The 23,664-nt window shown below is 38.0% G+C and overlaps 1 protein-coding gene across 4 annotated transcripts in view; it reads right to left on the reverse strand.

Annotated features, from left to right (window-relative positions):
* The window catches only part of CPEB3 (cytoplasmic polyadenylation element binding protein 3), a 179,220-nt gene that overhangs the window by 105,085 nt on the left and 50,471 nt on the right, over positions 1-23,664 (reverse strand). For 3 of the 4 annotated variants that reach the window (XM_032608000.1, XM_032608001.1, XM_032608003.1), the window contains one exon: positions 4,142-4,301. In XM_032608000.1, coding sequence (XP_032463891.1) covers positions 4,142-4,301 — 160 coding nt within the window. The remainder of the gene's footprint in view (positions 1-4,141; positions 4,302-23,664) is intronic. The other variant, XM_032608004.1, reaches the window with a different exon arrangement.

Raw genomic sequence — 23,664 nt, forward strand, 5'->3', positions numbered from 1 at the left:
TGTACTACCCCAGCCAGGCAATGGGACCTTGCTTCATAATGTCACCTACCCTGCCCAATGCACTGTGTTGGTTTTTCCCTATTCTTCTTCTCTCTCATCACTTTGTCCTTTTTGAATAATAATCCCAAGAGAGGGTATGAATAATCAAACCTTACGTCCCTGGGTTTTCAGAGGCCTTCCCCAGTGGCTAGGTGAACCCTCATCATCGGTAGCAAGCCGGGGGACAGTTGTAAGGAGGGTGCAGGGAGGAACATTTTCCCCTTTCCTAATCGTAACTCTCCCGATGCCAGAAATCCCCCTAATCCTCATAATCATGAGGAGAGTTGGCATTCCCTGCATCCACTAGAAAAGAGGGCAGAGGACAATTCTTCCCACCCAGGCCTCACTCATACCTCTACTGACCCAAGGATTTCTGTACTTAGAAAAGAAATAAGGGATAGTTTTTATTAGTTCATCACCCTTCTCAAAACCCTCCTTCTCATGTCCTGGAGACATTTTCTCAAATGAAAGACAGGAGAAGTCATACCTAAGTTATGGTAAGAGACAACAGGTAATTATTAAAATGTTATTCTGCTACAATCAAGAACTGTAGTTTGAGATCTAAGAAGCCCCCCCAAAATTAGTTTTTATTTTATTTAAATTAATTTTTGTTTAAATAAGCGTTCTGTGATCTGAGCAACACTGCAGAAGACATTCCTCAGGGTTCTGTGAAAAAAGCTCAGTTTGACTTTTTCTCTACATTACTTGACATTTTTAACATGGGGAGGAGGTTTTTTTTAATTAAAAAAAATTTTTAATTTCCTACAAACATCTTTAAGGCTGATCTAGTATAGGTAGAAATATGATTGGAAAACTGTTAAAGCTCTTTACTAAAACAAGTTTTATTACTTCCTAAACTTCCTATTTGGTCATTTCTCCCACTAACCCTTTTTCTGCCTGAATCAAGAGAACAGTTGAATAAAGGGATTTCTTATTGAATACATTTATACAATGAAATATCACTGTGAACTTATTTTCACCATGTTCACTTTAAGTACATCATGAAGTACTTTTATTTTTCATGAATGTGATATTCTACTTTATTATACTTTCTTTACACTATTCAGGTATAAAATTTTGTAAAGCCAACAAAACTTAGGAGGATTATTTTTCTTTCTCCTTTAGGTGGTTTTTGATAATGACAGAATGTTTATCCTTCAAGAATCACTACTTATATCTATGGCAAATACACAATTTTGACAACTTGTATTCGAAAGCTTTCAACATTTAGCTACAGTTTAGCTGGAAGGAAGTAAATATTGTAGGGATATAAAGGTTTACTTTATTACCCAGGCCAGGCAGTAGGCACACCACTACCACTGCTGGTAAAAAAATCACAGATAACTTTTGAGCAGTTTCTAGTGTCAGGGACTTTATCTCACCTTCACACCCACTCTATGAAGTAGGTGCTTTATTTTAATGATGAAGACACTAAGGCTTTAAAGAGGCTAATTTATCTAGATCAATAGCTAACTAAAGGCAGAACCAGAATTCAAACCCAGGTTTGAATGACTACAAAGTCAGAAAGGCTGAGTTGAAATTTCATTTCCTATACGGAGAATATAAAATGTCTGGAAGAATATTAATAAAAATAATAATCTTTGTTATCTCTAGGTAGTAAGTCTCAGGTGGTTTTTTCACTTTCGTTTTTGTCTTTTTATGTACTACTTGAATTTCTTACAATGAGCAAGAATGTATTTTTTTCTAAAGAAAACCTAAATCCATAGAAAAACACCAAAACAAATAAGCACACAAGAAAACAATGACTCTCTAACTTGAATTTTAAGACCCTCAAAATAATGTTCAAGTAAAACACGAGGATATTAAAGCTAGGAGGAAGAACAGGATGGATAGGGGGAAGTGTTTCTGGACAGACTCATACAGAAGCCATGTGGTAGTTCCCCTATCCTACCACCTTTCTCTTAAAGCTCAATTCACCTAGACATTTACATCTTTTGAGCCAGAGACCCTCTCTATGAATTTACCTTAAGAAAAAGCTACGTGCAAGAACTCATCCATGGCAGCATTACCTATAATGGAGAAAAAGCTGGAAACAACCTAAAAGTCCAAAGTTAAGGTCTATCAATAAATTATAAAGACACGGTAAAAACATAATGTTTATTATCTGGAAAATATTTTAAAAAGATACACCATGACAATGTTTCTCTTATTTTTAAATTATCTTTTAGTTATTATACTTTGCTCCATTTTTAAAAATCAAATATTACTGAAAATCTTTCCCTTAAAACGCTAGCATCATAATTATGTTTTTAGAAGTAATAAGGATCAAACACATGGTGCCATAAACCAAACGTAAAAGTCTCCCAGCTGGAAAAGGGAAGCCTGAAGTTCAAACACCCTAACCAGGGGACAATAACATGGTGATGTAATTGACCACGGGAAGTAGTCCATTCATAGGAAATCAATGTGGGTGGTTGTAACCATATTGAGGCTGTAAAAAAGTACATGTTAAGTGCCTTCCAACTTATTAGGACATATTATATCTATAAGTACAATTCAGAAGGCTTTTATAGATGAAACCTCACATTTGCAAGTGTAGTGGAGAAATTTATGCAGAGGTAGTTGGACATAAAATAAAAAAGGAGCCATCACAAGTAGAATAAGGTATTTACATTATCCCATAGTGAGGTACCCTCCTTACACTTTGACAGTGCTACTCTCAACAGGGCAGAACAGCTCCTGCTTAATCAATATTCAAAAAATTCTAGAAAATTATTTTACAGACTATAATCTAAGATCCTTTCATAATCTTTTATTGCTAGAAGAATACAGACCAAGATAAAACAGGTATGCATAAAGAACAAGGACTGAATATTTTAGAATAATTAGGATGGGCTTACAGCTGTTCGTGGTAGAGAAGGAAGACAAATGTAGCCTTAGAAGATACTAAAAACACAAAACAGTCTGTGAATATTGTTTTTTGGATTTTTTTTTAAACACTTCTAAGTGAAATTACCATGTACCTAATCTTTACTGAAGAAAGGTGTGGTAACAGTGACTAAATATAACAATGACTAAATGAGAGGCCTTTTTTCCTACTTCTGAAGGACTTAAAATATAGCTTTTCTCAAAATCTTTTATTTTCTTCATAGCCTGTTAACTAGTTTCTTTTCACTGGAAATTGAGGAAAGCAGCAGAAAATCATGAGTGTGACAAGAAAATGATGAAACAGATTTTTGGTGTGGCATGAGGAAATGACTATCAGGTTCACAGTCAGTCATACCCTATATAAAAGCCTGCAGAGAACCACAGGGGTTCAAATTCCTCACAACTCTAGAGGACATAAGGGTTCATATAAGACAGGCATCCTTGTGGCTAACGCTTCCAGTTTTCAGATAGTTAGGCTCTAAACCCAAGTACGGTTGCTATTTCCACAGAAAATTTCCATTTCAGTATTTTAAAATATCACAGGGCCCCTGAAAAGTCCTGTACTGCATAATAAGAACTATCTGTAATCATGAATGTAACATGATTGTAACATCAGCCTCTATTCTGAATTTACATGGGCTCTAAATATAGGAAGTCCTAATATTGCTGACCTTGGGACTTTCTGCCTTATATTTAATCCAAAACATTTCCTTATGTTTAGCCTTAGAGAATGCAAAGGGTCATTGTCTGCTCTTAAGTCTGTGTAGCGTTATTTCCTACACTAGGAAAGTGATTGTATTTTAATAAAATGAAACGCTTTCCTACAAAGTTTTCTGAAGTAGTCTTTGGAGATTAAATCTCATACTTCCTTGCAGTATACTTGGACTTAAATGAATTATCCAGGTCCAGCTAAACATTTCAAATGCACAAAGCCCAAAAAATTTGGCTTCTGGTCTCATGCTATAAACCATGACCTCAGCTACCCAACACATGCTTCTGCCAGACATTATGATTAAAGCAAACAACCTTGATTATGGTAGGTAGCTGAACCCAGGTTTAAAAAAAAATCAACTTTAAATACATTCCACAATGCTTTACAGAAGCAAACAAAAACAAACAAACAAAAAAGAAACAGAAACAAAACCACAATTATTAAAAAGCTGATTTTTGTTTAAAACACCAAGCAAGGAATGGACATATGAATATTCCTAACCTGCAAAATGATTCCTCCACATTATATCAGCGAAACTCATTGGTGGGCCACTGGGAGGGTAGTGTTTACCTTTCAGAGGCTCATGATCAGTCCTTATCATATCCATTAAGGAGTTCTCCAACGAGTGCAAGTTAAAAGTGTCATAGGGCCTACTCCGGTCCTAAAAATAAAAACAGAACAAGACAATACATAAAATTACTTCATAAAATTAATAACCATATCATTTGCTTCTTGCCATGGATTGATGACGTGAGTCAAAATTCCAGGTAGTTTTAATAACACATTCTTTTCATTAAGAATAATGACTTGGCAACATTAAGTTTAATACAAGTTTCCATAATTAATTAAATTGTATCCTTTACCCTAATAATTATTTAATATATGTCCCAGTACTTCAGACTAATTTTCTCTCAAATGAACTAAAAAAGTAAATTCAAAAGGAAGAGTCAAGTGAATTGGCTTTGCCCTCCACGCTTCACCCCCCTCCCTCTACTATCAACTGAATACTCTATTCAAATGAATAGAGATTTTTTTTTTCCCTAGAGGAAGACCATAACTAAGAACTCTCAGTCTACAAACAGAATCACTTCCCTGAAAAATCAAAAGGTGACTGTAGTTTCAATGTAATTTCATTGGGTATCTTTAATAATTATTACTGATAAGTTCCATATATTACATATACTTTATAAAAATTAAAATGTGTCCAAAGTACTAAAACTACCTTTTGAAAAGCACTCACAGGAAAAAAACTTTAACCCAAGGTAGTATGTTTTCATGATGTTAGATTCAAAAACATTTTGAAAACAGAGAGCTAACACAAACTAAGTGAAGAAATAAATTGTTCTACTGCATTTCACTCAAGCCCATGGGAGAGCATCACCTACAAATTATTTTTAGTAGTCTGAGCCTAAAAGGAAATGCAGTTCATGGCCTAACTTAATACTATAGAACAGATTTAGTTTGCTTTTGCTAAAGAAAAGCAATACAGTCATAAACATCAAAAACCACACCAAATCAAACCACAGCAACGAGAGATTATTTTCAGGGTCTTGAAAAGTTTATCCAGTTTTGCAAATGATCACTTCTCCTCCCCTATGAGCAACAGAATAACAGAATGACTGCCTTGATGAGCAAAAAGGGATACAACAGGTAAAAATCTCAGCTACAATGATCATTTTCTAGTTTAAGTCTTAAAATCTTGGGAAGCTGTTTTCTTCTGGTTTCTGGAAAGCATGGCTGTATATCCATCCAGGGAGGCAGAAAGGAAGGTGGCACTTCCTCAACTCTGAGCACAGAGAAGGAACCCAGAGGGTTATTGAATGAATGAATGCAGTAAGTTTGGATGCAGGTCCGAAGAAGAGCCCTGAATTGAGAACCAGAACGCAAGAGTGCTAGAACTACAATCAATTAGGAGCTTTTGGGTACATCATGATCTCTAGTCTGTGCCTGAAATTCCTCCCTTTATACAAATGAAAGGATTGAGCTAGATTATTTATAACATCCCTTCCAATAGTATATATATATTTTTTTTGACTCACACATGAGGAGTAGGGGTGGAGGGCACAGATGTTATCAAATGCCACAGAGAGATATTTCATTTTTACAAGCCTTTAATGCACAAGTGTAGGGCTGGGCCCTGGTGATTCAGAGATGAATGTTATAACCTAGTCCCTGTTTTTAAGTAACTGGTAGAGGGAGACATAACCAATTAAAATTAGAGCATGACAGGTGTTTCAACAAAGGAATGTATACAATAAAAACTAAGTCACATCTATTTCTTAAAGAACATATATTTGTGTGTGTATAATACATTTTTTTTTAAATCACATTCTGTAAAATCCTAGGTGTCTTGAATCTGGACCTGACATTTAACACCAGGCATGAGGCTTGTCTTAGTTATTCTCGATGTCTTCAGTATTCTCATTGGTAAAATGGGATCTTACCTGTGAGGATTAGGGTGAAATTACTTAAGTATTCATTTTACTCACATTATGTTTGACAAAAAGCAAGTGCTCAACATTTCTTTCTTTACTGCTGCCCTCCAACTCCTTTCTACCTCCACCCCATTTTTTTCCCTTTTTAACTAACACTCAGCAGTTACCTATCTCTACTGATGGATAAGGAAGAGACATGGAATATTTTCTTTGGTTCTCCGTTTTGGTCTCTATATAATTGAAGAAGGTCTTTTCTTTTGCCTTTAGGGTCTTGCTGCTCATCATTTATTTTGCTTTAGGTTCAAGTTATCAGTGGAAACTCCAATTACTTATGGAGTAAAGCTGAATTTCCAGAAACGCAAGTTTGTACCCCTAAGAATGAGTATCACATTCTCTGTCCAAAGAAAAAGCCAGAGGTAAAAAAGTGTGCTGATGAGTAGTCAAAATGACAGCCTATTTCTGGCACTGACAATCCGAGAATGTGTCTAAGCGCCTTCTATCATACATATCCACACTTCTAACTAGAACCCTGCAGACGTGGGACTATTTCCAAAAAGGCTGATGAGGTGAAGGAACTATAAAAAAAAAGGCTGTTTGGAACTATAAAAAAAACTATAGTTTTTTATAAAACTAAAAAAAATCTGGCTGATTTTAGTACCTTTCCAGCCAGAACAGTTTATTTTTTTCATTTAACTCTTGATATTATCCTTCAAGGTGGATAATAACATACTCCTTTTACACAAAGAAGGTAAGGTTCAGAGAAGATTCAAACGTGGATCTGACCTCCAAGCCAATATCTAAGGAGTATAAAAATCTGTCCAAAGAAGTTAATCCAACCCATATGGGACAGTAAATGAAAGCCCTATAGAAGCATAGCATTGCATCTAATTACCAATGAAATAACCTTCCTAGCAAGGTGGTAGTGAGTTCCTGTCAGAAGACTATCAGATATTAGATGACTACCTGTCAGGAAAATTGCTGGGGGTATTTGGAAGGGATTCATGTAATTGAAGTGGTTCCCAAACCTGTCAGACTGTTAAAATCACATGTAGAATGGTTAAAATGCAGGTTCCTGGGCTCTGGCTAAAACCAACTTAACTGTAATTTTAAAAGAAATTAATGTCCTGGTGATTCTTATGACTGGCTAGATTCGAGAGCCACTGGACTGGATGATTCTTCAAGTTAAGCCTTTACATTCATGAATCTGATCACAAAATTAGGACAGTAAAGTGATGGGAGAGACTAGATAGCAGCAAGAAATAAACAAGCCCGGCCACTTCGCCAAGGGTCAGCTTTGCAGTCTTCCAACTGATTGTGGGTGAGAGAAGCAGGTGGTGGCCTAGTTTTTAAAAGCACAAACTTTGAAATCAGACATCTAATTTTCAAATTCTGGCTCTGCCACTTGCTGGCATGTCACTCTGAACAAGTTTCTAAGCCTTGATTATCTACATTTATAAAATGGGGGTGATAATTCTCTTTTTATGGTTGTTTTCAGTGCTATATGACAAACATACAACAAGGCATCTGTACTGTGGTGGCTACTGGAATATTAGGGAAAACACCAAGAGACTTCTGTGATGCTACGTCAGGGTACTGGAACATAGATTTTAGAACCTAGAGGTTCATGGATGCTAACCTAACAGGGTTCACTAGTGCTCAACAGATGAAACACGTGAAATGCACAATAGAATTTGTGTAGGCTTCTTAACTGAACAAACTTCAATAAGTACTGAGAAACTTATTTTCTCACTAAAATTAATTCTATGTTTCATCAATTTATATTTGCATACGATTCATCCTTCTTAGATTTGTAAGTAGTAAATGTTGCTGAAATAACTGATTAACTGGAAAGAAAAAACAAAAAAGACAGAAAAACTAAAACATCTACAGTGAAATTCAACAGAAATTATGCATAGAGAAAACAAGCCCGCAATTTATCATTTAACAGCAAAGGTTACAAGTGGCAAATAATCATTTAAAGTCTTTCTTTTTCATAAGTTTTGTTTCCAGGTATAGGGAATAACAAATAAGGAAAACATCTTTTTAAGTGTGTTTTGAACAAGCAAACACATCAGGAAGTATTAGAACATGTATAAATAATGATTCCTTGGGCTTCCCTGGTGGCGCAGTGGTTGAGAGTCCACCTGCCGATGCAGGGGACACGGGTTCGTGCCCCGGTCCGGGAGGATCCCACATGCCGTGGAGCGGCTGGGTCCGTGAGCCATGGCCGCTGAGCCTGCGCGTCCAGAGCCTGTGTTCCGCAGCGGGAGAGGCCACAACAGTGAGAGGCCCGCGTACCGGAAAAAAAATAATAATAATAATGATTCCTATTATTGACTCTTTTATCTGGAGATAATGAAGGACAGATGTCATCAGTTAGATGTACATAGAGGCAGCAACCCCCACTATACAGTTCATTAGGCCTGCTTTCCTTCTTCCCCTAGCTTGACTTAATATTTATAAATTTATCAAGTACTTAATACGTGCCTGGCACTGTTCTAAGAATGCTAAATGTATTCCCTCACAACTCTATGAGGTAGGTAACTTTTATCCCCATTTTATAAATTAAGCAATTAAATCTTGAAGAGATAAGTAACTGGCTCAAGGTTACAAGGCTAGTAAGAGGCAGAGCCAGGACTCAGCTAAATCCAGACTGCGCTCTTAAGGACTCGCAGTGTACTGCTTCCTTGACTTCCTCCTACTCTCTTCACCTTAAATGCTTTTCACAAACACCCACTTCAGCCTAATACTGACACAATCAGAGACAGGACTCTTTTATCCCACCCTTCCACACAGGCAACCTAACCCTCACTTGCCCTTGGTCAATGACCCTTGTTCTACTGACAACCAGTTAAATTCAAGTAGTAGCTTGATCTACCCTCCAGGACAGCCCCAGGCCTGCCTCTACCAGCCCTACCCCATTCACCTGCCTTTTTCTTGGGAGAGAAATCCAGGACCCTTTTCTACCCTTTCTGGCTTATCCCCAGACATTTCCTCTCCTAGAGATATAAGGTCAAAGCTGCAAGGGGCCAAGAACATCCGAAGAAAAAAGCAGCTCTGGAACCAAATGATAAAATTAATCATGGTTATATAACTGCTCAAAGTCACAAAGCTGGTCAGAAGTCAGGATGTGAACCCAGGTCTGTGACTTTCAAGTCCACACCAGTGATGCTCCAATGCTCTACACTGATCAGTTGACGTGTGTCCCATAAACAATGGGAGCCTGGCTGGGAACAAAGGGGCACAGACAAGATAAAAAGTCAAAAGGAGGATAGATGTTTGAAAGTGTTATTAGCAAAGGATAAATGGGGTTGTGAAATGATACAGAAAAAAAAGAGGAGGAATTCCTGAAGGAAGGTTTTTCTATTTATCATATGGCTTCAATATACGTACATATGGATAAAACATTTCAAAGTTAAGTGTATTCAACCCATAAAAGAGAATTAACCCACAAAACTAGCCATTCCTGAATTTCTACCCTACTGCTTTTATTTTCTAATTAGTTTACATTATTTGAAACTATCTCAGTTCCCCACCTACACTATAAACATTGTTTAAGGGTAATGAATATTCTTTATTTTTAAATGGATATTTAATTACATAATTAAAATATGAACGTATTCTTCTCAAACACACACACACAATGAATATTACAGAAAAAGCAAAAGTCTCCAATCCTCCTGCCTTCTTGCACTCTCTTCAGACCATTATATACATTTGGCACATATTCTTTCAGATGTTAAAAAATATATACACACACACACATATATATGGACATAGACACACATATACATAGAAAATATATATTGTTTTATGTTTTTCCTAAATGTAAAAATATGCATACTGTTCTGCAACTTGCTTTCTTTGACCAATATTGTGCTTCTGAGGTAGGTCCCTTTTAATATATGTTCTTGCCTCTCCCCCACCCAACTATACACACATGCCTCCTACAGGGTAAATGCATAGTGAGTATGTTAAAAGAACCAAGTAATCATCTCAGTGTATATTCTATAAAATAATTTCTGATTTTGAGATTTCTTTCCTATCCCTCAATTTCCTCAAAATTTCTGTTCTGCTCCTTTAATTGCATCTCTTTCATGCGTGGTCTATTTTGGCACAGTCGTTTCCTGATCCCTGATTTCTAGGAAGGACACCACTACTAATGAAACATAAGGATCTATAGAACCTGCCAGCCCTGAGTAAAACTCAGAGGCAATATATCCAAAAGATCAACATGCAGTGAGTTCAAGCTCAGAATATGCTTAAGAGTACCAGAAAGAACAGACAAAACATTTAATAACAAACACTAGATAGGGGCAGGAAACAGTTAGATGACTAGTAATATAAAATTTCTATGTATCACAAAGTAGAAGTCTAGGAATTTATAGTTCTAAACCAATTACTGCTGTTATTTGTCAGAACCTATCAAAAGCATGAGGTTCCTGTATCAAACTGAGCTTTACTATAGTACCGAGCAGCTTGACAAACATTTGCCCGAAGATTAAAATCTTTCCCAAATAAAAGAAAATCAATGTTGCTAACCTATGGGGAAGAGAAAAAAAAAAACTTTTCAAACGCAGATTTTCATCCCATCTTCAGTAGGTAGCAAGTCCTTCAGTCAATGGTAAATTTTAACCATCCCAAATGAGACTATCATATTTGTAGCTCTCTGGAAAACGTGATTGTAGACTCTCCTTCAGTCCCTCAATAGCAAGCAAATGCTCCTTATAGCCAACCTAAAGTCCTTACAAAGTTGGACTCTCTCTTTTCTGTCTTCAGAAAAAAATAAAAATTGATCAGCACCTGCTATGAATTTTAATATTTTTTAACATTATTGTTAAACCCAGTCTTCCATGTAAGAAATTCTCAAGAATTTAGAGGATATAGCCGTACACAAAGAAATCCTGACTCTCATCTTTTCCTTCAGGAGAATGACTTCCAATCACTTTAAACTTTTTATCAGATCATATTTTTCCTTGCTGTATAACAGCAAACGAAGCTAAGGTTCTTGAGAAGTTTTTAAGAAAGCAAAAAATGGGGCTTCCCCGGTGGCGCAGTGGTTGAGAGTCTGCCTGCCGATGCAAGGGACACGGGTCCGTGCCCCAGTCCAGGAAGATCCCACATGCCATGGAGTGGCTGGGCCTGTAAGCCATGGCCGCTGAGCCTGCGTGTCCAGAGCCTGTGCTCCGCAACGGGAGAGGCCACAACAGTGAGAGGCCCGCGTACCGCAAAAAAAAAGAAAGCAAAAAATAGTTTGACCTGCTCTGAGAGATGCTCAAAAATTAGATGAGCATGACAACTTGAGGCGCGACCCAGCAATTTCATAGTCTCTTCCCACTCCATGCCACCTCCAACCATCCTTCACAGCTCTTCTCAATCGTTTGCCACACAGGTCCGATAAGAGGCCCAGTTTATCAAACATAAGGAAACATGACTCTTGGAATCTTATTCACCTGAAATGACCTTCATACTGAGGCCAGATCTAGCTGGGTGAATGCTGAAGGGGTCAACTGGACAAAAAGTACAAATGCCTATTGCTACCACTTCTGACTGTGGTAAACAGTTCAGAGCTAAGTACACATGCACTTTTTTTTAAAAAACATTTATTATTTATTTATTTATTGTGGCACGCAGGCTCCAGGGCGTGTGGGCTCTATAGTTGTGGCAGGCGGGTTCCAGAGCACCTGAGCTCTGGAGTTGCGGCACATGGTTTCTCTACTTGAGGCACATGGGCTTAGCTGCCCCACAGCATGTAGATCTTAGTTACCTGACCAGGCATCGAACCTGCATCCCCTGCACTGGAAAGCAGATTCTTTACCACTTGACCACCAGGGAAGTCCCCATATGCACTTTTATTTATTTATTTATTTATTTATATAAATTTATTTATTTTATTTATTTTTGGCTGCAGTGGGTCTTTGTTGCTGTGCGTGGGCTTTCTCTAGTTGCAGCGAGCAGGGGATACTCTCCATTGCAGTGTGCGGGCTTCGCATTGCGGTGGCTTCTTTTGTTGCAGAGCACGGGCTCTAGGCACATGGGCTTCAGTAGTTGTGGCACGTGGGCTCAGTAGTGGCTCACAGGCTCTAGAGTGTAGGCTCAGTAGTTGTGGCACACAGGCTTAGTTGCTCCATGGCATGTGGGATCTTCCCAGTCCAGGGCTTGAACCCATGTCCCCTGAATTGGCAGGCAGATTCTTAACCACTGCATCACCAGGGAAGGCCCCCCCATATGCACTCTTAAAAGGAGTGATTATACAGTTTAGCAGTGTGTGAGGTAAAAGGCAGAAAGCCAGACCTAGGATGGACACAGAAAGGGAAAACAGTAACTACAGGGGTCAAAAGAGCAGTTCCAATGTCTACAAAAAATTAAAGTTCCCCTTTCCCTGGTTGTCGTGCATATGTGACCAGCTGGTGTTGCCCCCAAACTGTTAAGCATCAGAATATTATCCCAAGTAGCTTATTAGGTCCTGATTATTGGACATGATAACGTAGGAAGGGCTTGACCTTCACGACCAAAACCTATCTTAGAACATTATGCAAAGGTACATAAGGTTCCTCATATTGTTTTCTTTTTACTGATCATATATGTCAAAATCCTTCCACAAAACTGCCCACTTCTAGGTATAGTTGAACTCTACTGGTGATCCCCTCCCCAATATCTTAACCCCAGATAGTTAGCAATAATGCTTGACATCCTCAATAAACTGTAACTTCCATGGGAGCAGAGATATATCTTATTTCTCTGTATTTCCATCACTCAGTAGAGGGCCTGGCATATAACAGGCATTCAGTAAATGCTTGCTTTGCATTTAAAATCATCCTCCTGATGGTTCCATACTGTAAGATTTTCATTTAAAACTAACAACTGTGGGCTTCCCTGGTAGCGCAGTGGTTGAGAATCCGCCTGCCGATGCAGGGGACATGGGTTCGTGCCCCGGTCCGGGAAGATCCCACATGCTGCGGAGCGGCTGGGCCCGTGAGGCATGGCCACTGAGCCTGCGTGTCCGGAGCCTGTGCCCCACAACGGGAGAGGCCACAACAGTGAGAGGCTTGCGTACCGGAAAAAACAAACAAACAAAAAAAACTAACAACTGTGCACCTATTAGAATGGCTAAAATCTCAAACAAAACAAAACAAAAAACCCTGACAATTCCAAATGCTGACTAGGATGTGGAACAACCAGAAGTCTCAAAAATTGCTGGTGGGAATGCAAAATGGTACTGCCACTTTGGAAAAACAATTTGGGAGTTAATTATAAAGTTAAACATACACTTAACAATACAACCTAGCAACCTCACTCCTAAGAACTTACCTAAGGTAAATAAAAACATATGTCCATACAAAAATCTTTGCACAAATGTTTATAAAAACTTCATAAAACAACTTTATTTATTTTCCAAAAACTGGAAACTACGCAAATGCCCATCAACTGGTGACCAGATAAAACAAATTGTGGTATATCCATATGATTGAATATTATTCAGCAATAAAAAAAATGAACTACTGATATGCTATAACATGGATGAACCTTAAAAATACTATGATAAGTGAAAGAAGCCAGTCACAAAGAATCCCATGTTGTATAACTCCAATTATGTGAGATGTCCAAAATAGGCAAATTATCCAGAGACAGAAAGTAGATTGGTCATAGCCTAGGGCTAGGAAAGTCAGGAGGGAAATGGGGAGTGAAACCTAATGGGTACAGGTTTCTTTTGGGGAATGAGGAAAATGTTCTAAAATTAGATAGTAATGACTGACACACACTTTGTAAATATATTAAGAGCCACTGCATTGTATACTTTAAAAGGGTGAATGAATTTCATGGTATATGCATTATATCTCAATAAAGCTATTATTTAAAGAAAGAAGAAAGCTTTCCTAAGGTTTTAATAGGAACTATGATTCTACCTACAAATCATTTACTTTAGTTACAGGACAAGAGACCTAATAACTTTCTTGAGCTATAATTGAAGGAAGGCAAAGTCTTGACTCCAGCTGTTCCATTCAGGAGCCACTGAAGGATCCAGGTAATGAAACCTAAACCACATAGTAGTAAAGTTCAAAAGGCAACCGTACGGTCAGTAAATAACTGGTAAATAACTAATGCCATCCATCGTCACAATATGTACCATTTATATTTCTAAGGATGTCTGTAATATTCCTCCAGAGACGTACAAGCAGTTATTAGCTATATTAACCACAAACAGCATATTTTCATGTCATCTATTGTTTCTGATGAGTTTTTTTTTAATCCCAGAGGTTCCTGTCTTATAGTGATGTACTCTGTCCTTCAGAGACTCAGATCACCCCATTTTATAACCTTTTAAGAATGATATGCTGGGCTTCCCTGGTGGCGCAGTGGTTGAGAGTCCGCCTGTCGATGCAGGGGACACGCATTTGTACCCCGATCCAGGAAGATCCCACATGCCGCGGAGCGGCTGGGCCCGTGAGCCATGGCCGCTGAGCCTGCATGTCTGGAGCCTGTGCTCTGCAACATGAGAGGCCACAACAGTGAGAGGCCCACATCCCGCAAAAAAAAAAAAAAAAGAATGATATGCTCCAGGGACTTCCCTGGTGGTCCAGTGGTTAAGAATCCACCTTCCAGTGCAGGGGAGGCAGGTTTGATCCCTGGTCAGGAAACTAAGATCACACATGCTGCGGGGCAACTAAGCCCCGTGCACCACAACTACTGACCCCGCATGCCGCAAACTACAGAGCCCACACACTCTGGAGCCCACGCACCACAAGAGAGAAGCCCATGCGCCACAATGAAAGATCCCACATGCTACAACGAAGATCCCACAACTAAGACCCGATGCAGCCAAAAATAAAATTAAAAGTTAAAAAGCTTTAAAAAAAAAAAAAGAATGATATGCTCCAACATCTACCTAAAGGCACTATTAGACTATAAAAGACAGCTATATCCATAAACACCAAAGTATGCCCTGCTTCTATTCATTTCAACTGCTGTTTGGCTTCAATGGTTAGGTGAGGCAACACAGCAGAATTCACAGATTCACCAGAATCTGACAGGGGCTGCAATGTGAACGCTTCTGCTGTAGCCCCGTTATCCTTTGATCCCTGTATTTAAAAACTGATCAGCAAAACACAGCTGCTTTTATGCAAATAGTCCTATGGCAATGAAAGCAATAAAGTAACAACTCTGCCAGTTTGGGCTAGCACCTGTTTAGGGTTCTTCCCACTTCAGAAACCAACAGATGATGCCGTGCCCAGCAAATGATGCTGTGCCCTGCATACACACAGATTAAGAGCTATGGAATATAGCTTTTCACTGTCACTCCCTGGCCACCACTGGAGAGGTCACCAATGTGCTGTGTGTTTATTTTCTAAGCAAGGAACATGGTGAGTACCAAAAAAATTCACTCCACGTTGATGGACTGGAACCAGAAGAAGAGAAGTATTATTTTTTTCTCAGTTTCCAAACCCCTCTCTTCTAATGGCAGAAGGGAAAACAAACAAAAAACAAACCACAAAAAACCTCCTTTGTATATTTTACCACAATAAAAAAAATCATCGGGCTTCCCTGGTGGTGCAGTGGTTGGGAGTCCGCCTGCTGATGCGGGGGAGGTGGGTTCGTGCCCCGGTCCGGGAGGATCCCACGTGCCGCGGACCAGCTGGGCCCGTGAGCCAAGGCCGCTGAGCCTGCGTATCTGGAGCCTGTGCTCCGCAACAGGAGAGGCCATGGCAGTGAGAGGCCCGCGTACCGCAAAAAAAAAAAAAAAAAACATCAACAAATAAAATATTTACACAGAACCAGAACATTTAAAGCTACCATGCATAAGGCAACAATAAATTATATTATTAAGCTATATATTAATCTTTTCTATTATATTCACTATATTAAAAAACAAAATAATTGTTGAATTCCCTAAATTATATAAAGCAATCTCAAAAAAGTTATTGCTAACACCATATCTATGTCATGTTACGTTGTTATGTTTTGCTGTTTTTTCTCTATTTCATTATGCATTTAAAGAATTCTAATACAAAATACTGGAGGGAAAAAAAAACAAACCCTGCTTCTCAAGTTTATTGTACAATCTCATCCGATTCCAGATGAGACCAATAATAAAAACAGACTGAGTAACCAAACAAATATAATAGGATAATATGGTCAAAAGCCCTGTCTTAACCATTTTTAAAGCTTTATTCTTTCTGAATTTGAACAGGCTTACTCCCCCTTTATGCCCGACTGTCTCTGACATAAGATAATGCTGGTTTATAAAAATAGCTACCAATCTGCCTCTGTAGAGAGGGAAACGGAGGTATACTGTTTTTCATAATAAGCTTGTAGAATTTATTCGGTCATAGCTACCATATAACAGATAATTAATATATGCCGGACTCTGTGCTGAGTACTTTAGTGCATTATTTTATTTAATCTTTACAAGTGTCCTATGTGATAGATATTATAATCTCTATTTTACAGATGAGGAAACTAAATCTTAAATTCAGTTCTTAATACAAATCAGGTAATCCTTGAAGAAGGCTAACCACACACAAATCATTTGTTATGTAAGAATTCCAGGAAGAAAAGAACATCTATAAACCCTTAGCCTAATCTTCCATTTAAATGTTACCACATTTAAGGTGAACACATTAAAGTACCTAAAATGCAAAGCATCTACATTTATTAAAATATTTGGTATCTGGAAGGTTAAAAAAATTTAGTTCAAACTGAAGCCTGTATCATTCTAGTCACGCTAGTTTAAGGTACTTTAGAGATTATACAGTAAAATGCAATAATTTAGATTAAGGGACGTTCAATCAGAATTTCTAAAATACCTACATCACAGAATATTTCTTAGAAGAACAGCTTTCTTTATCACTTTCAAATGTTAGTGCTAACAAGATTTTGCCAAGTGTGCTGAGGGCTGTTTTACTCTTTCTTCATTTATTCCACATATATTTATTGAAAACTTTAATATGCCAAGCATTAAAGATTAAAAGGTTAAGTGAGGCATACATAGTCTGTCCATAAGCCAGCTGTCTAGTTTACAGATACTTACTATATAATGAGGTAAATGCAGTGACAGAGCTATGCGCTTGGAATTATGGGAGCACAAATGACAGAGAGATCAAATATGCTTCCAGAAAAGGAAGGCCAGAGGCACAGAGACTTTCACAAACACCTGGGTCCAACTTCCTCAAGAAATTTGGAAGGACCCTAGAAGAGATTCTTCAAAGGAAATATATGCTATAGGCTATAAATAGATAAGACTTGTTTGTAAATACTATTGACATTAACGATGTAGCTTAGGAAACCATTTCTCCAGGACCGTATCAGGTTAATCTGTGGGTGAATGTGCCCAATTTCAGAATAATATTCTACCACAAAAGAGTCCAAGTTTATTTTAAAGACTTTTTTTTTGTGGCCTTAAATCTTTTCCCTGGTAGTCAAATTTGGGGATCTGGAGGGGAATATTACCATTATCTGTTAAGTTAGATCTGCAAATATTCATTCTCTAGCATACTAAGGCAACAAATAATCTGATTTCCTCTTATTACCTTTTATTTATAGAGCACTTTACATCTCCGAAAGCATTTTCATACACCTTTGCTCATCTGAACCTCATTAGGGTCTTTTGGGTTTTTTTTGGGGGGGGCGCTGCTTTGGGTCTTCATTGCTGCACACGGGCTTCTTTTAGTTGTGTCGAGCGGGGGCTACTCTTCGTTGCAGTGCGTGGGCTTCTCATTGTGGTGGCTTCTCTTGTTGCAGAGCATGGGCTCTAGGCGCGTGGGCTTCAGTAGTTGTGGCACACAGGCTCTAGAGAGCAGGCTCAGTAGTTGTGGCACACGGGCTTAGCTGCTCCGCCGCATGTGGGATGGCCCGGGACCAGGGCTGGAACCCGTGTCCCCTGCGTTGGCAGGCAGATTTTTAACCACTGCACCACCAGGGAAGCCCTAGGGTGTTCTTTTGAGCCTTACTTAGCATGACCAATTCCACTTCAACATATCCCAGAAACTTTCTCTTCTTATTAAACCAGCAACAGGGCTAACAAAAACTCCTGTAATTAAATAATAGCAGAACTGATTGCTACTGGCTATGTGCCCAGTACAGTTTTAAACACTTTACATGTTTCAACTCATTTCTTCCTCATAAGAGTCTGTGGTGGTAAATACTATTATTATCTCATTTTAGGAAAAAACTGAGGCAAAAAGATAACAAACAGAAAGTATCTGAGACAGGAGTCAAACCCAGGCAATTCTGGACCTTAAAACCATTGCGCTCTTCTGCATCAAGGTGGGTAATCATTCCTAGTTAATAATTCTCATTTCTGTTATTATCTAACCATTATTTTTCTACCATTCCTGGTGTGGGGGGTGTGTGTGTGTGAAAAAGAGTTGTATGATAACTTCTTATTGATATATTACTGTTTCTTATTCATTAAGCTGAACCCCATAGGAACAAGGGGAAAGCAAAATCATGAATAATTCTAAAGTGGATTTTTTTTCTGTCTGTAATTTTAAATCTCTCTCCCACATCTAATAGAGGGCTGAAAAAACCCTAACATTTTACTTCAATTTGTGTTTCAAACACTGTTTTGAGGAAACTGTTTACTTAAGTGAGAAAATTTCACTTAATCTGCTTTTGAAAAGTAATTAAAGTAGGACCTCCTTTTAAGGTATAGCTATTTGGAGGTTCTTAAACTGGCTCAATTTACAAAAATTAATTTTATTCCCAAAATCTTGTGGGAATTTTACTTCATAAAAAGTGAGGTATCAATGTAAAAAAACTTACATATGGACATAAATATATAACCATAAATACATGTTTATGTATGAAAACATATATATTATTCTTTCCACAAACCTTTACTGTCACTAGAATATGTCATGGCTTCTAGAGACAGAAAAAAGAGCAAGCAAGTGGACTGGCTACGATTTGATTATCCTCATTCAATGAGACTATGGGGCATAAACAATATTCCAAAAGCAAAGACTCAAAAGAGGGATTTCAAGGCACAATTTGAGAAAGGAAAAAGGAGAGAAAAGCTAAGAAGAAATAAAAAGGAAAAAGCAGATAGAACTCACTATTCTTACAATGGTATACACAAGATAATCAGTCTTGGGAATTCCCTGGCAATCCAGTGGTTAGGACTCAGTGCTTTCAATGCCAAGGCCCAGGTTCAATCCCCGGTCAGGGAATTAAGATCCCGCAAGCCATGCAAGTGCAGCCAAAAAGAAAAAAACTCTTTTCACTGGGATGACCAGTGGCAGCCAGAATAACACTGCTGCTCTGAAGTTGGACAGAAGTAAAAATTCGTAAATCACAGCAATTGATAAGCACTCACATTTCAATAGAAATGGACAAGCTACTTAACCTCCCTGTGAATCAGTTTCCTCATATGAAAAATGGTGATAACACTAATACCCACCTTACGTGGATGCTATGAAGATATTTGCAAAGCACTTAGTAGGCTATGCAGCATAATGTAGCAACAAGTAAGTGTGAAATAAATAAAATAAACAAATGAATACCATTCGTCCCTGTCATCATGCAGGGAAGTGAAGGTGGTGATATACCACAGTATGGAAGTTCTGAATGAACCTCAATTTCTTTTTCATGAACTAATGATGAAGTAAAAGTAAGGCATGATTTACAAGTTGCAAACTACAGAATTATAAAAGAGGCAAATGGCAAATAAATTGCATTCAAGTGGAACTGAATGCACATGAAAAATCTACAGCAATTATCTTGAAATAATAGAAGACAGGAAAGTTGTTGGAGAACAAAAGAAAGGAGGGAAAATATTATATATATGTACCCACACACACCCCTCCCCTCACATATAGACTTTAAGGAGTAATACCTAAACTACTGAACAATCTGTAGTCACTTGGAAAAACTGTAGGTATGAACAAAACTTCAATAGATATACAGTGCTTTTAAAAATACTTTTCATTTCAATAATTTTATGATTTTGTTGACAACTCATCTACCCTTTATAAAAACAATTTCATTGAAAATGTAAACATAAGAGAGGGGGGACTTCCCTGGTGGCGCTGTGGTTAAGAATCCGCCTGCCAATGCAGGGGACACAGGTTCAAGCCCTGGTCCAAGAAGATCCCACACGCCACGGAGCAACTAAGCCCGTGCACCACAACTACTGAGCTTGCACTCTACAGCCCGCAAGCCACAACTACTAAGCCCGCGAACCTAGAGCCCATGCTCCACAGCAAGAGAAGCCACAACTACTGAAGGCCGCGAACCTAGAGCCCATGCTCCACAGCAAGAGAAGCCACTGCAATGAGAAGCCCACACGTCACAAAAAAGAGTAGTGCCTGCTTGCCACAATTAGATAAAGCCTGCATGCAGCAATGAAGACCCAACACAGCCAAAAATAAATAAATTAATGAATTTTTAAAAAAAAACATAAGAGAGGGAAGACAGCAAAAGCAAGAAGAACTACAATTCTGCAGCCTGTGGAAGGAAAACCACATTCACAGAAACAAAGACAAAATGAAAAGGCAGAGGACTTTGTACCAGATGAAGGAACAAGATAAAACCCCAGAAAAACAAAGAAAAGAAGTGGAGATAGGCAACCTTCCAAAATAAGAATTCAGCATAATGATAGTAAAGATGATCCAGGACCTCAGAAAAAGACTGGAGACAAAGATCGAGAAGATGCAAGAAATGTTTAACAAAGACCTAAAAGAATTAAAGAACAAACACATAGAAGAATTAAAGAACAAACAAACAGAGACGAACAATACAATAACTGAAATGAAAAATACACTAGAAGGAATCCATAGCAGAATACCTGAAGAAGAAGACCACATAAGTGACCTGGAAGACAGAATGGTGGAATTCACTGCTGCGGAACAGAATAAAGAAAAAAGAATGAAAAGAAGTGAAGACACCCTAAGAGAACTCTGGGACAACATTAAACACAAAAACATTTGCATTACAGGGGTCCCAGAAGGAGAAGAGAGAAAGAAAGGACTCGAGAAAATATTTGAAGAGATTATAGTCGAAAACTTCCCTAACATGGGAAAGGAAATAGCCACCCAAGTCCAGGAAGCACAGAGAATCCCAGGCAGGATAAACCCAAGAAGAAACATGCCAAGACACACAGTAATCAAATTGGCAAAAATTAAAGACAAAGAAAAATTATTGAAAGCAGCAAGGGAAAAACGACATATAACATACAAGGGAACTCCCGTAACGTTAACAGCTGATTTCTCAGCAGAAACTCTACAAGCCAGAAGGGACTGGCATGATATAGTTAAACTGATGAAAGGGAATAACCTACAACCAAGATTACTCTACCCAGCAAAGATCTCATTCAGATTCAACGGAGAAATCAACAGCTTTACAGACAAGCAAAAGCTAAGAGAATTCAGCACCACCAAACCAGCTCTACAACAAATGCTAAAGGAACTTCTCTAAGTGGGGAACACAAGAGAAGAAAAGGACCTACAAAAACAAACCCATAACAATTAATAAAATGGTAATAGGAACATACATACCAATAATTACCTTAAATGTGAATGGATTAAATGCTCCAACCAAAAGACACAGGCTCCCTGAATGGATACAAAAACAAAATCCATATATATGCTGTCTACAAGAGACCCACTTCAGACCTGGGGACACATACAGACTGAAAGTGAGGGGATGGAAAAAGATATTCCATGCAAATGGAAATCAAAAGAAAGCTGGAGTAGCAATACTCGTATCAGATAAAATAGACTTTAAAATAAAGAATGTTACAAGAGACAAGGAACGATACTACATAATGATCAAAGGATTAATCCAAGAAGATATAACAATTATAAATATATATGCACCCAACACAGGAGCACCTCAATACAAGGCAACTGCTAACAGCTCTAAAAGAGGAAACTGACAGTAACACAATAATAGTGGGGGACTTTAACACCTCACTTACACCAATGGACATATCATCCAGATAAAATTAATAAGGAAACACAAGCTTTACATGACACAATACACCAGATGGATTTAATTGATATTTATAGGACATTCCATCCAAAAACAGCAGATTACACTTTCTTCTCAAGTGCACATGGATCACTCTCCAGTATAGATCACATCTTGGGTCACAAACCAAGCCTCAGTAATTTTAAGAAAATTGAAATCATATCAAGCATCTTTTCCGACCATAACGCTATGAGATTAGAAATCAATTACAGGGGAAAAAATGTAAAAAACACAAACAAATGGAGGCTAAACAATATGTTACTAAATAACCAAGAGATCACTGAAGAAATCAAAGAGGAAATCAAAAAATATCTAGAGACAAATGACAATGAAAACACGACGATCCAAAACCTATGGGATGCAGTAAAAGCAGTTCTAAGAGGGAAGTTTATAGCAATACAAGCCTACTGAAGAAACAAGAAAAATCTCAAATAAGCAACCTAACCTTACACCTAAAGGAACTAGAGAAAGAAGAACAAACAAAACCCAAAGTTAGTAGAAGGAAAAAAACTCATAAAGAGCAGAGCAGAAATAAATGAGATAGAAACAAAGAAAACAATAGCAAAGATCAATAAAACTAAAAGCTGGTTCTTTGAGAAGGTAAACAAAATTGATAAACCTTTAGCCAGACTCATCAAGAAAAAGAGGGGGAGGACTCAAATCAATAAAATTAGAAATGAAAAAGGAGAAGTTACAATGGACACTGCAGAAATACAAAGCATCCTAAGAGACTACTACAAGCAACTCTATGCCAATAAAATGGACAACCTGGAAGAAATGGACAAATTCTTAGAAAGATATAATCTACCAAGACTGAACCAGGAAGAAACAGAAAATACGAACAGAGCAATCACAAGTAATGAAATTGGAACTGTGATTTAAAATCTTCCAACAAACAAATGTCCAGGACCAGATGGCTTCATAGGTGAATTCTATCAAACATTTAGAGAAGAGCTAACACCCATCCCTCTCAAACTCTTCCAAAAAATTGCAGAGGAAGGAACACTCCCAAACTCATTCTATGAGGCCACCATCACCCTGATACCAAAACCAGATACTACAAAAAAAGAAAATTACAGACCAATACCACTGATGAACATAGATGCAAAAATCCTCAACAAAGTACTAACAAACAGAATCTAACAACACATTAAAAGGATCATACACCATGATCAAGTGGGATTTACCCCAGGGATGCAAGGATTCTTCAGTATACGCGAATCAATCAATGTGATACACCATATTAACAAACTGAAGAAGAAAAACCATATGATCATCTTGATAGATGCAGAAAAAGCTTTTGACAAAATTCAACACCCAATTATGATAAAAACTCTCCAGAAAGTGGGCATAGAGGGAACCTACCTCAACATAATAAAGGCCATAGATGACAAACTCACAGCAAACATCATTCTCAATGGTGAAAAGCTGAAAGCATTTCCTCTAAGATCAGGAACAAGAGAAGGATGTCCACTCTCGCCACTTATTATTCAACATAGTTTTGGAATTCCTAGCCATGGCAATGAGGGAAGAAAAAGAAATAAAAGGAATACAAATTGTAAAAGAAGAAGTAAAACTGTCACTGTTTACAGATGTCATGATACTATACATAGAGAATCC

The sequence above is a fragment of the Phocoena sinus genome, chromosome 16 (genome assembly GCF_008692025.1).
Source record: "Phocoena sinus isolate mPhoSin1 chromosome 16, mPhoSin1.pri, whole genome shotgun sequence".
Lineage (NCBI taxonomy): Eukaryota > Metazoa > Chordata > Mammalia > Artiodactyla > Phocoenidae > Phocoena > Phocoena sinus.